Raw genomic sequence first — 12,552 nt, 5'->3', positions numbered from 1 at the left:
TAAAGTGTGCGCCAACTGGTTGGTTGTAGTTGTTGTTTGCAGCGCATTTATAACGAGAGTGAATTACATAATGAAAGAAACACTTGTTGTGCGCCAATTAAAGAATTTTCTTATTTTGTTTGCTTTTTGTTTTGTGTTTGCTGCACACTCACAACTGGATCTGGATCTGGATCGGGACAGGGGATCTGCTCAGGTGGTGGAGATTGTATCTCGAGCAACGTCTGACTGCGACGACCAAAGTCGAGCGGCTCGGAGAGCGTTGAAGTGCGTATACCAATGTCACACTCAATCGTATCATCGTCGTCATCATCGCGATCGTCGCGATCTTGATCCAATTCATCCAGTTCATTGATCTCCTTCTCAGCGTCCAGCTTGAGTTGAATGCGTGATCCCGGCTCGGAGGCATAGGAACGTTCACGCATATACAAATGACGACGATACTCGGCATCATTCAGATCCTTCCAAACCTTTAGCGATGAATGTATGTATGTCGCGCAAATATATTTTTTGAAGGGGAATTCACAACAGATTATAGGACATGCATTCACCATGCACATCGATTATCAAGTTTAATTTACAAATACATTCGTCACTCCACATTGCATTCATATTCAATTTCAATTCAAGTATTTTTTACTTACATCGTAGAGCGTCTTGCGTCGTTGCATTTTCATTTCGCTCTCGGTGATATTCTCCTCCTCCATGAAATCGATCTCATCGTGTATCAGATCCAACTCAAATTTGTCATCCATCTCCTCGAACATGTAATAATCTCCAGCACGCGTAGCTTTCGATTTGGAAATGTTGAGAATTAAATAATATTAGACAGTTTGTTGCAAATAAGTCCTTGAACTATTAACAACATTCAGAGATTATAGTTGTATATAGATAGATAGATGATTATAGTTGTATATAGATAGATATAGATGATTATAATTTACAGAAGAGCACACAAAACTGGAGCTTATAGCCAACAATATTCATGCAGCTTTTATTGATCTTTTTTTTTGGTATATATGAATATAAAATCTGCTAAAAGTTTATATACAAGGCAAGATATCGCAAAGATATGGTATATATAGTAAATATATATATATGTCGAGTATTTATGATATGAGGATGACACAAATCAAGCACAACAAATGAAATAATAAATCAATTTTTACCATGTGGATGCAATTTAATATCCTTCCTTCTGCGTACTGTTGGTGCAGGAAGTTCTATAATAAAACACACACATAAATCAATCAGATGTTAACAACTTAAAAACCAAATTAAAATTAAATAATTCAAGATTATAGCAATATACGTCATATGAAAAAAAAACTCTGATGAAAATAAATTTGAAGTATATCGTAGACTTTTAAAATTTATTGAATTTCATTAATCGCGTTGGAACATTTAAAACTCTGTCTTTATAAGGACAAAGAATCCAAAATATAAATTGCCATTCTAAATAAAATTCCTTGCTAAATAAATTTCTGTTCCCTTTCTTATAAAGATGCCAAAATAATAATAATGCTGACATTAAAATGCATTCTTAGATAAAATTCCGGTAGTAACATTTAAAGCCGAATTATAAATTTATAAAGATTTATATTTTAAAAAAATATTTAGAAAAAATGATTATTTATTAAAAAATTTCTAAAGATCACAACAATTTTGTAGCAGAAATAAAATGGATTAAAAGAGTCGCAAACGTTGCATGTAGCACGTAGCATGTTGCACGTACTAGACTCGTACGAGTATTAAAGAATTAGCAGAAGAACACAGTTAGAAGATATAAAGTTTGTCGTATTTTACACTTGTAGAAGCGCGCATAGCTCTGATAGCGCTTTTTAGCATCGATTAAAGACACGATTAATCAATCAAGTAGAGAGATAATAAAACAATTAGGAGATAAAGAAGTCCGCTAAGTGTTATTTACAGATGTATTCCGTTTTGCAGTGAAAAGGTTTTTTGGATTGAGGCCTGCTACACACGACCTCAATGAGTTTTTATTACCCCCTAAAAGGGCACACACATTGAACAAGATCTTTATACAGGATAAAGGTACAAAATATAGTAGTAGTCTCAAAATATATAAGTAATAAGATTCATCCAATACATGGTCCATGCAGCAGTGCGGGCTCATAGAAGGCGCACATCAGCGACTCCATATAGTAGGCCGTACCCACGGGTCCCCAGCTATGCGGTCGCTGGGCATAACGCAACGCAGCCTCATCCCTGGCCCCTGAGAGATTGCTGGCACGTCGCATACGCGCCTGTGCCTCATCTAGGGAGTAGCTAGCATTGCCCATGCTCAGATGTCGGCGATGCAGCGACTTTTGGCGCAATGTCACCAACTCCTCGTGTTCCGGCGACTGCATTGATAAAAACAGAGTGTGTGGTCAGCGGATATGCTTGCTGCATTTATTCAACTCTCTGTGTGTTTACCGCATGTTGCTTCAGGGGCGAGTGCTTGATGGACACCGTTTCGTTCCACGACACAGCCGCATTTGTCGACGACTGTCGTCGATGTTGACGTCGCAAATTGGGCGTCAGATTCACCGAGCTGGTTGCACTCGAGGCCATCGCTGTGGCATAGGCAGCCAACGGCGGCACCAGCGTCTGCATTGTGGTACTCTGTTCCGAAGGCGCCAGTCCCAAAGAGATGCGCTTGGGCTCCAGAAATCCCTCGGTGAGCAGGGCAGACAACGCATCCGTGCTTGGCGTCGTCGGCTTCGAAGTGTGTAGTTTAAAGTGACATTCAGCTGTTGTCGCCAGTGTGTCGGGTTTAGGTTTGGGTTTGGGTTTTATGGGAGCTGTGTCCTCTGGCTCCTCGCTGGCTGATTGCACATCCACATAGTCCATGGCATCGTCGCAGAGCATAATATTGATCTCTGGCTCAATGATGACAGCTGCATCGGCGCTATCAACACTCTCCACGCTGCTGCTACTGCTCGAGAGCATCGAAGCACGCGCTGGCGAGGATGTGCCCGATGAGCTGCCTGAGCTGTTGCTCTTAGAGCTGGTGCCATCTGGCGTCTGATAGCCGGAGCCCTGACAGGAGACAAAACTGCTCTGATGCGCCAAAGGCGCAGCTTCCGACAACGATTGTTCCAAGGGCGTGGGTTGCCCTTTTCATTTTGATTAACATTAATTAAGAACACAAAACACACGCGTGATTCGGCAAATTTCCATTAACCAAAATGCAAAAAAGGTTGGAAAATTTGCGACAGCAAAAAAACGACACGCGATTGGCGAAACAAAACAAAGCGCGAAAAGTGAGGAGACAAATTTTGCAGTTGGAGGAAGCCAACTTACCATCGAAGTGGGTCTGCTTGTCCAGTGGCCGCAGCATCTTCTGTTGTGTAGCACGAATGCGCTCCATCTTGCGCTTGATCTTGTGCAGCACCTGCTTCTCATGGTCATGACGATGGGCAATCTGCTTCTGACGCAAGCTCTCAATGATGTCGGCTCCCCTGTAGTCAAAAAAAGAATTAATAAAGAGAGAGACGGGCAGACCAATTAGCAAAACTCTCACCTGGAGGCCAGTATGTTGTTGGCCTTGGTGTCCGTGATGATGTGACAGAAGTAGTGCGACTGGAAGATGCGCAGCTGAAAGATGATAAATGCAAAACAAATCGCATCCCACAGTAACACAACTTGATGCGTCATCTTCGGACAGCCTGTGGAGTCAGTCAACACTTCCGCTTCGTCGGCCACGTGGAGCTGCTCCTTGATCACATTGCTGGTGCAAGTGATGCCCAGCATATGGACCAGCCAACAGCAGTGTGTCGTCAAGGGCGTCATAAACAAACAACCGGCCATTTGGAAGCTCGTCTTGATAAGTATGTTGGCCACATTAAAGGCCAGCAGCCACTTCCAGCGACTGATGATGGTTGCAATGGGACGCAGATAGAAATCGGAGCCCTGCCACAGGAAAACAAAGGCGCCAATCAAATAGCCCAGCGCCAGCAGATCAGCAATATTTGTGCCGGCCAAGAAGACGACAGCCAAGGTGAACCAATAGAAGCCACACAGTACGCCATTCTTCAAGATGTCCGAATAGTTGCGTATGTACGAGCAGAAATCATGCGTGGGATTATCGAAAGGCACTCGACCCAGCTGGGCAATGTCTGCGATGACGCTGCGATTGCTGCCACCGGGGTAATCATCGTTGGTAGCGTAGCGTTGCTCAATGCAGAAGATGCTCTTCTGGCGATTCAAGATAATCAGGACAATGAAGTCAAAGATGAGCTTGGGCACATGATTAAAGTGCAGCTGACCCGGCAACATAGTCCAGCGTTGTATGCTCTCGCCAAAGGCGCCATCATCCCAAGGATAGCCTGCAAAATAAGTTATTTAATCAAAGCTTCCATTACATTATGTAAATACTGATTACGTACTCATGCACCAGCTGGGCGGCAAACCGACCAACACAATATACTGCAACAGTATGGAGATGGCAAAGAACGCCTGAAATACGCCCCACATTTTGGCACATTGCGAACGCTTAAGCAGCAGAAGCACCACCAACCATACAGCATACACCACAGCCACAATATCCTGACGATACGTGATCGTTGAGACCAGAGCAATCAGCGAGATCTCAATGCCAAACTTGTAGAAGCCAAAGTTGAGCAGATATTTGACCAGGCCAACCAGATCCTTCTCGGCATCGGCACGCGTTATTTGCTGGAAGAGCAGCTTTGGCTGATTGGCGACATTCTCGCCAATCTTGACGCGCATCTGCAGCTGTCGCAGCGAGATGACTGCGTGCATTGTGACGATGACCATGTAGATGATGTAAGTACGCAACAAACCCATCAAGCCGCCTTCCAGTTTGTCCGCCTTGTTGAGACCAATCCACTCGGCATTGTTGGCCGTGCGATTGTCGCTCTACAAATAGGAAAAACGTATTAAAAACCAACAATTAAAGGGAGACATACTTGATCTACTCACGCAGGTAACGCTGTATTGATTGTGATCCAAATACTCGATTTGATAGATCATCTTCGACAGCACAATGATGGTGACAATGAATGAGATAAGGCGACTGATCACCACCTGCACAGCTTTGCGCGATGTGGCGCCCAGCACACAGAAGCCCACAAAGATAATGTGCAGCACACACACCTCGCTCACGCTGCACACAAAGGCCGCAATGTAGACGGCCTTCATGATGTGCAGCTCGAGGAAGCGCCAAAAGACGGTCTTGAATCGCTTGAAGATGTACTCGGACTTGTTCTTGATCTTACGGAATGAGATGCGCACCAAATCACGCACAGATGTCTCAAAGTCTGTCGTCGTAGCACCAGCAGCCGTCCCGGCTGCCTCCGTTGAACGCTGCCTTATGGAGCTGGCGCTGCCTCGACGCTTTGATGGCGCTGCCTCCAAGGCAGCTGTCTCTGTGCGCTTCTGCTGTGCGTTTGCCGCCGTTAGTTGACTTCTCGTGCCCGGTGTGGTGGGCTGTTGCTGCAGCGAGGCAATGAAACGTTTGTGGAAATAGTGCACCTGTATGACTGTGAGTATGACAATAATTGTGGGCGACACCAGATGCAGGAACAGATCCTTAGTCTTGTAGAGCTTCAAGCCAATATCAGCTTGACTGCAAAGATCGTAATGATTAGCAGAAGCAACAAAAATCAACTCTTGTCGACTTACAGAGTTTGGGACACATTGAGATAGTCCTTCCAGTACATGTCGAACTTATCGAATTGATATGTATAAATCAATATCAATATGGACATGGCGTAGAAGATCAAGAAGAGCCAAAAGCCATACATAATCTTGACCCACGCCTTGGACGATGATTGAAAGACCAGCAAGAAGAATAGGAACAATGCCATGTAGCAGATGCGAAAACCTGTCATATCATCGCCTGTGATGGCGCACAAAAAGATGACCAACACAAGCAGCCAGATCCAGAGGCGCACCAACAGATTCTTGATCACATCGCCCGCTTTCTTTAGGAACTTTGAGGTCTTCTTGCCATCGTTGATGAGGTAACTGGAGCCAGCCGAACCCACGGTAATCTGCAGAGGTGCAATAATGTCAGCCAGTGTGCTATCTCGGCGTCTGTCGCGCTTCTCCTTGAAGAACTGACGCGACGTCACCCAGAACATTAGCACAAAAGCGGTCTTCACAATCAGCGGCACACATGGACGCATATGATTCTCAATGGGTCGCTCGAAGCCAATTTGCTGCAAATTAATGCCCGCTGTCTGCAGATATAATCGAAACGAAAACGAAAACGAAATAAATATTTATTCACTTAAATTTGCAACTTAAGCTGGCGATATACTTACAGAAACCCTGGTTGGCAGCTCGTTATTATTCAGATCCATGCCATAGATGTATTGGGCCACCAGCAGCAGCTCGGCGTATAGCACAATGAATGGACTGGAGCGCATCATGGCCTTGCGCTGATTGGGTATCATCCACAGCACGTTGGCCCACAGCAGCAGCACAAAGGTCAGCCAGCTGTGATAGACTATGGACCAAGCCTGCGAGCATAAAGTGCCAGGCAAAAGCCAAAGCAATCACATTTAGTTGAATTAATTTTTGCCAACGCTCAAAAGTATGCTATACAAATTTTGCTAGTATTCATTCTAATTGGACTCGCTCGTTATAGGTCAACGGTCAGTTTTAGCCTTGCTCTAGTTCGCACTTGCTGTTTTGTTGGTTTGTGTCTGCACTTTGTGCAACCTGTCGCCATTTATTGTTATCGATTTGCCAGCACAGCTGACTGGAATGACTGGACTGCGACACATTTATCGCATGCGACAAATGCAATTTCTTGCACTACACAAGTTGGAGATGTGTCGTGTTAACAAATATTCTTAAAATAACTAAATGTTTAATTGTGGGTGACATAAATATTTCAAAATTATAGAAATTTCTGTTTTTTTCATATTATTTAAAGTTGAACTATTAATAAAGGAAACTAACTAGAATAAGAAAATGTATAGCATACTTTTCAGACAACTTTACATTCCCGTGTTTAAATGTTTTACTCGAGCATCATTTGATTTATGTACAAACTCACCATCATCAGTATATTGGTGAATATATAGCTATTCTGATAGATAAATCCGCCGACACTGACAAAGCCGTATGATATTTGATCCAATATGGATGTGGTATTATTCTCTTGCTCCGATCGACGTTCAATGGTGTCCAATTGTATATCATTGCCACGAGAGCCGCTCGGCGCCGTTGTGGCCGCTGCTGTCGTGGACTCCAGAGCCTGAGGAGTGCGTGCCTTTCGAGTGCTCTGACGCACCAACTGAAGAAATGCCAACAAGATGTGAGTAAGAAAGCCATAGCAAGCATCAACATATATACAGCGATACAGTGATAACAATATTATATATATATAGAGGGAGCGAGAAAAATATCAAGAGTGGAGCAAGGGGGGTCGACTACATGCTACGGGTGTTACGGGTTAATGTACGAGTACTATTCGAAAACTAGGTGAATCTTCTTTGCACTATACGAGTATTTAGTATTTACAGACGAATTTTGACTATGCCCAAAAGGTTCACATACATACGGAGTACACACACACTTACGCAGAATATATATTTATGTTGAGGGTTAAATGTTGTTACAGAGAGACAGAGATAGAGAGAGATACATAGGTTAAAGTTATGAGATATAACTGATAACTGAACGATTCAACTAGGCAAAGCGATTAGTAATTAATACGATCGTGGTTAGACAAATACAATTACGAGTAACGTTTACAAACATGACGAAACAATTTAAAGTTCAAGAGAGATAGAGATATAGATAGTTATAGTTATAGTTATATACACACAATTTAGAGATAGATATATAGATACAGGAATTTTGAATAGAGCTAAGCTAATGATCGGATGATCGACAAATTGGTTAGTTATAGTTTAGTATTTTTAGGGCGGGGTGGAAGGAGGCAACTTAGTAGCGAATAGTGGAGTTAGTTTACGTACAGGCGTCGTCTCAGTCGGTTCATTTAACGTTGCACGCTGTTCACGCCGTAAAGAAACCTAAAGCAGGAGAAGTAATAAAAGAGAGAGCGTAAAAACAAAAATCAACAAAAACAAAACAAAAATTAAAAAAAAAAACACAGAGAAAACAACAGAGAAGAAATTAGAGATAGAGCGAAAATAAGTGGAAGAAAAGGAGAATTGGCAACAAAGCGCAATTCTTCGACAACACACAAAAGAGAAAGGACTAAAATTAAATATCACACAGCTGCTGTTTAGTAATTAGGCGCAGCATAAAAATTAGTTCAAATCGCCAAGCATTTCGGTAAGTATAGCATAGGTATTACAACAAGGCGTATACTTAATATTTTGCTTTGTTATTAAATTAGTTGCAAGCTTCTGAAAACTTGTTGTATTTAGTTTTTGTTTTAATTCTAGTTGAGTTATGACTTCATTTTGTTAATAAGGAATGAAATTTTAAATAATGTTAATTAAGTTTCATTTCAAAATTTAATAAAATAACTAAAATTTGTTTAGCACCAAGAAATAAAGGTATTTAATAACCTTTTCTCAAAGAACAAGTTTAAAGTTTGCAAAGTGCATTTTTTCCACAGCAATTTAATACAGAGAAGACAACGATTTCATTGTCGTGTAAAAGTTTTCGTTCTGCTCGAAAGTTGCAAGTTTTCCCGCTGACTAGTTAGTTAGTTTGTGTGTAGTTAACACAGGTATTAAGTCAGGAGACAAAGTTATTGCTGTAGCTGCTGTCTTGCTCCTGGGTAATGCTCTGTTGCACACAAGATTGGAAAGCCCAAGACTGTCAAAGTTATCAGAGTGCACTTCTCTTACAACAGACACACTCACATACACACTCGCACAACCTCCAACACACACACACACACACACACACTTGCAGAGACACACAAGCTTACACTCAGACGTTGTGTGCGACTTGTTGTGGCGCCTCCAACACCGACAGCGACAGTGGCATTGACACCGACACCGACGCCGACACCGGAGCTATCTTTACGATGGCCACCGGAGCCGGAGACGGAGACGCCGCCGATGCCGCCACTGCGTGTTGTTTGTGACGTGAGCAGCGATAGCTGTCGGTTGAATCTGTTGCCAGTGTTGTTGCTATTGCTGTTGTTGATGATGTTGCTGTTGCTGCTGGCATTGTTGATGTTGCTGCTGTTATTGCACTCGAGTGTCTGTCCAAAGGCGGTGGCAGGCTTTGGCTCCAGCTGATAGCGAGTGTTTCATTTGTTTTGCGATGCGAGTTAGTGACGAGAGTCAGTGAGATGTTTTTATGTAGTATTTATCGTAGGCGTGCATAACAAATAAATTCAAGTATTATCATATATTATGTTTTTTGAGGGGGGGGGGAGTGAGTAGAATTAAGAGAAACCGAATTGAAGGCAAGCATCAGGATAGAAATATTCGTCCAAATGCAATGCGAGCAAAATGCAGCAGAGAAAGAGCACAAAAAAAAATGTAGAGCAATTCATGTTAGTTTTGCACTAAACCAAGTTACAAAATATCCAAAAATATACAAAAAAAAAAAGAAGAAGAAAAAAGAAAAATCCACAATGCAAAATTCTCTCACTTACCCGCGGCTTGATGAGATGCTTTGTGGTCAGCGCCAGTGCAAAGTAGGCGAAGAACAAAGCAAATGGATTCAGATACGAGTCCAAGGACAAGCGATTGTTGTACAGCAAAATGCGTATGTCGGGCACGCAGTCGGACTCGATGAGCGGCTCCAGGCCAATCAAGCTGCATGAACACAGAACAGTCAAGAAGAACTCAACAAGATGATTCAATCACTTCTCTCTCTCTTTGACTTACCGTGCTGCGAGACTGGTGTGATTGAGGTGACTCTGCATCCAGGGCGTCTGATAGGAAACAATGCACAGCGAATGCAGCACAAGGACAAACATCACGCAACGCAGCAACAAGGCAAAACCCCTGAAAACAAGAAGCAAAACAAAAGCCAAATTACAGCAAATGAATCGATTTTGTATAGAGCGAAAAGTTTTCGACACTTTCAGTCGCTTTCTTTTATAACAAAGTCAAATTTTAGCTTAAGCATTGTATTGATAGTTGAACCAGTCAGTCAGTCAGTCAACGGAAACAGTTTAAGCTAAGGTCACGCACCGTTGCAGCGTCTGGCAGGTTGCCCAGTAGGTGCCCGCCAGCAGAAAGATGAGGAAGTAGAAGCCTCCAGGCACTGAGGGACGCAGGACGGCGGCAAAGAACAGTGTGGCCAGGCAGAACAAAGGAGCTGCAAAGATTACAGATTACAGAGATGATTAGTAGTAGTCTGATGATGAGTAGTCTGTTCTATGATATTTGTTATTTGATGATTACTTACAGATCTTAATCAATCCCTCAAAGTGTATGTGCTGGCTGATCATGGAGACGCGTTTGCGCAGCTGCTGCTGTTGATGTTGCAGCGGTGTTGTCGCCGTCGCCTGTTGCACATCGCTGCCATTGGCATCCTGCTGACTGCTCACTTGCTGTTCCGACTGCGAATCGGGCAGTTCCCCGTTCTCCAGCTGCTCGGCATTGATATTTTGCAGTGCCAAGCGCTTCACGCTGAGAAACGCGCCCAACGACGTGGCCAAGACGAGCACTTCCGGCGCCAGCCATTCAATTATGGCCAGCGGTCTGCAGAAAGAAGCAGTTCAAGATTAATAAAAGATTAAGATTGCTCGTTCACATTACTTTAATACTCACCGCAGATCCACGAAGCTCACGAATCCAATGTGCCGCAACAGACGCTCGCTAAAGGAACAATTGTAGATGGGCAGCGCGGTGCTCAGCGCCAGCACCTGGAGCGCAATGTGGCCGAGCAGAACGAGAGTGCTCAACGCCAGCAGAATGATAAAGAAGGCGGTCACCGAGCCCTTGAAGTTGCGGCGTGTGGCCAGCGGCACAAAGGGCGACATGAAGAACATTAACATGTACACGAACGAGATGCCCACCGGTCGCATGAGCGATGCTGCAATGAGAGAGAGAGCGCGGAGAGAGCGAGGGGAAACAAAGTGAGAAAATGCATATTGCATGGTACAGGGGAATATAGCTTCAAACGAACAAAATTATTAATTCAAATGAGCTTCAACGTTTTTTTCCGTTCGTAACCTTTACTTTTGTTAAACTATTGGATCTATTTCAAATTTAAATTAAATGTTTTAAATAAATGATTCCAAATTTAAGTAATTCGATATAGACCTATACAGTTGTTAGCTTTTGAGGATTTACTTTTGTTAAAATATTAGAAATATATTTGATTTTTATATTTGTATAAAAGTACAAAATGTAATATTAAAAATATACAAGTTTAAAAGGCTTTACAAAATGTATTCAAAATTTTAATGATTCTATTAACTTCACAACTTTTGACATTTTGACTTTTATTTAAGTATTTCAATTTTATTTAATTTTAATCAAAAAATTTAATTTCGAAATATTAAAATTTTAAATTTGTCAAAAATAGTCTTTTGTTTTGTAATATCTCGGATTCTTTGCAATGCTGTTAAACCATCTTAAAGACACACTCAACTATGAACCAAAGTTATATAAACTTATAGAGCAAGCAATTTTCCTAACTATTGAATACATAAATAATCTATTGAATACAAAGTTGTAATTCAACAATTTCAGCTTGCAAGCAAGTAGTGGCTACATGCAAAGTTCTCCCTAATAATGAATGAGTGTTTCACATAGTCAATAACTACTGTAAATATCGAGTGTGTTGTTGCTACTTACCCAGCACCAGGACCGCCGGCAAGACGACACGCTGCAGCACGAGGCAGGCATAGCTGAAGGCCATTGTGATGAGAGGCTGCTACTCCAACAACTGTTGTTGCTGCTGCTGCTGCTGCTGCGGCTATTCACGTTGCTGCTGCTGCTGCTGCTGCTGCTGATCCTGTGCCCCGAGTCCGGGTCCGACTCATTCATAAAACTTGCAGGCGCTTCAGAGCAGCTGCAATTTGTTTGGCCACCGCTGTGTGAGGACGCAGCGCAGCGCAGCTGGAAGAAAAAAAGAAAGAAGGGAGAAAATAAATTAGAAATTATATTAGATAAGGCGTCGTCAACTGTGTGGCGCCCCCTTTGGGGCAGTGGTGGCAACTGTGAGAACATGTCACGCCTAATGGCAACTAGCAAGAGGCAGCAACAGAGGCAGCAAGTGCAGCCAAGCAAGTGACTGCGCCTCCTTTCTCTCTCCCTCTCTATGTCTCTCTCCTTCTCTCTCGTCTAAGGATAACTTTTTTAATCTTTGACTTATAAACATTAAGTTGGTTTTAATTACAACTAAAGAACAGCCACATAAAACGACGAAAACCCTAAGAAGTGCAAACAGTTTTGGCAGTCGAGGAGCGTTGGGTGTGGACGCGATAAACTCACTTACACACATACACTAAGATAGTTGCAATTTGTGGGCGTGGCAGTAGCGAAGGGCTGCCGTCTGGCCATAAAGACACAGCAGTCACACGCCATTCTAACTTGGGTTGGGTTAGTTTCAATTTTCCTTTTCCGCTTTCCACTTTCGTTTGCCTACGCCTGCCGGGGATTGGGGATTGGGGATTGGCCTCCA

The 12,552-nt window shown here is 42.9% G+C and overlaps 1 protein-coding gene across 13 annotated transcripts in view; it reads right to left on the bottom strand.

Annotated features, from left to right (window-relative positions):
• The window catches only part of LOC133849344 (piezo-type mechanosensitive ion channel component), a 38,816-nt gene that overhangs the window by 7,482 nt on the left and 18,782 nt on the right, over nt 1-12,552 (bottom strand). For 5 of the 13 annotated variants that reach the window (XM_062285360.1, XM_062285393.1, XM_062285376.1 and 2 more), the window contains exons 2-18: nt 11,724-11,987; nt 10,692-10,956; nt 10,327-10,622; nt 10,110-10,236; nt 9,801-9,920; nt 9,566-9,728; nt 8,888-9,199; nt 7,959-8,015; nt 7,034-7,273; nt 6,294-6,491; nt 5,650-6,209; nt 4,948-5,593; nt 4,392-4,884; nt 3,527-4,331; nt 3,307-3,464; nt 1,167-1,220; nt 642-787 (exon numbers count right to left, since the gene is read on the bottom strand). In XM_062285360.1, coding sequence (XP_062141344.1) covers nt 642-787; nt 1,167-1,220; nt 3,307-3,464; nt 3,527-4,331; nt 4,392-4,884; nt 4,948-5,593; nt 5,650-6,209; nt 6,294-6,491; nt 7,034-7,273; nt 7,959-8,015; nt 8,888-9,199; nt 9,566-9,728; nt 9,801-9,920; nt 10,110-10,236; nt 10,327-10,622; nt 10,692-10,956; nt 11,724-11,787 — 4,704 coding nt within the window. In that variant the 5' untranslated portion in view covers nt 11,788-11,987. Of the gene's footprint in view, nt 1-206; nt 468-641; nt 788-1,166; nt 1,221-2,107; nt 2,364-2,436; nt 3,120-3,306; nt 3,465-3,526; nt 4,332-4,391; nt 4,885-4,947; nt 5,594-5,649; nt 6,210-6,293; nt 6,492-7,033; nt 7,274-7,958; nt 8,016-8,887; nt 9,200-9,565; nt 9,729-9,800; nt 9,921-10,109; nt 10,237-10,326; nt 10,623-10,691; nt 10,957-11,723; nt 11,988-12,552 lie in introns of all 13 variants that reach the window. The other 8 variants (XM_062285367.1, XM_062285385.1, XM_062285403.1 and 5 more) reach the window with 5 other exon arrangements.

The sequence above is a fragment of the Drosophila sulfurigaster genome, chromosome 2L (genome assembly GCF_023558435.1).
Source record: "Drosophila sulfurigaster albostrigata strain 15112-1811.04 chromosome 2L, ASM2355843v2, whole genome shotgun sequence".
Classification (NCBI taxonomy): domain Eukaryota; kingdom Metazoa; phylum Arthropoda; class Insecta; order Diptera; family Drosophilidae; genus Drosophila; species Drosophila sulfurigaster.
Note: the sequence above shows the minus strand (reverse complement) of the source record. Positions and strands in the feature narration are given on the sequence as shown.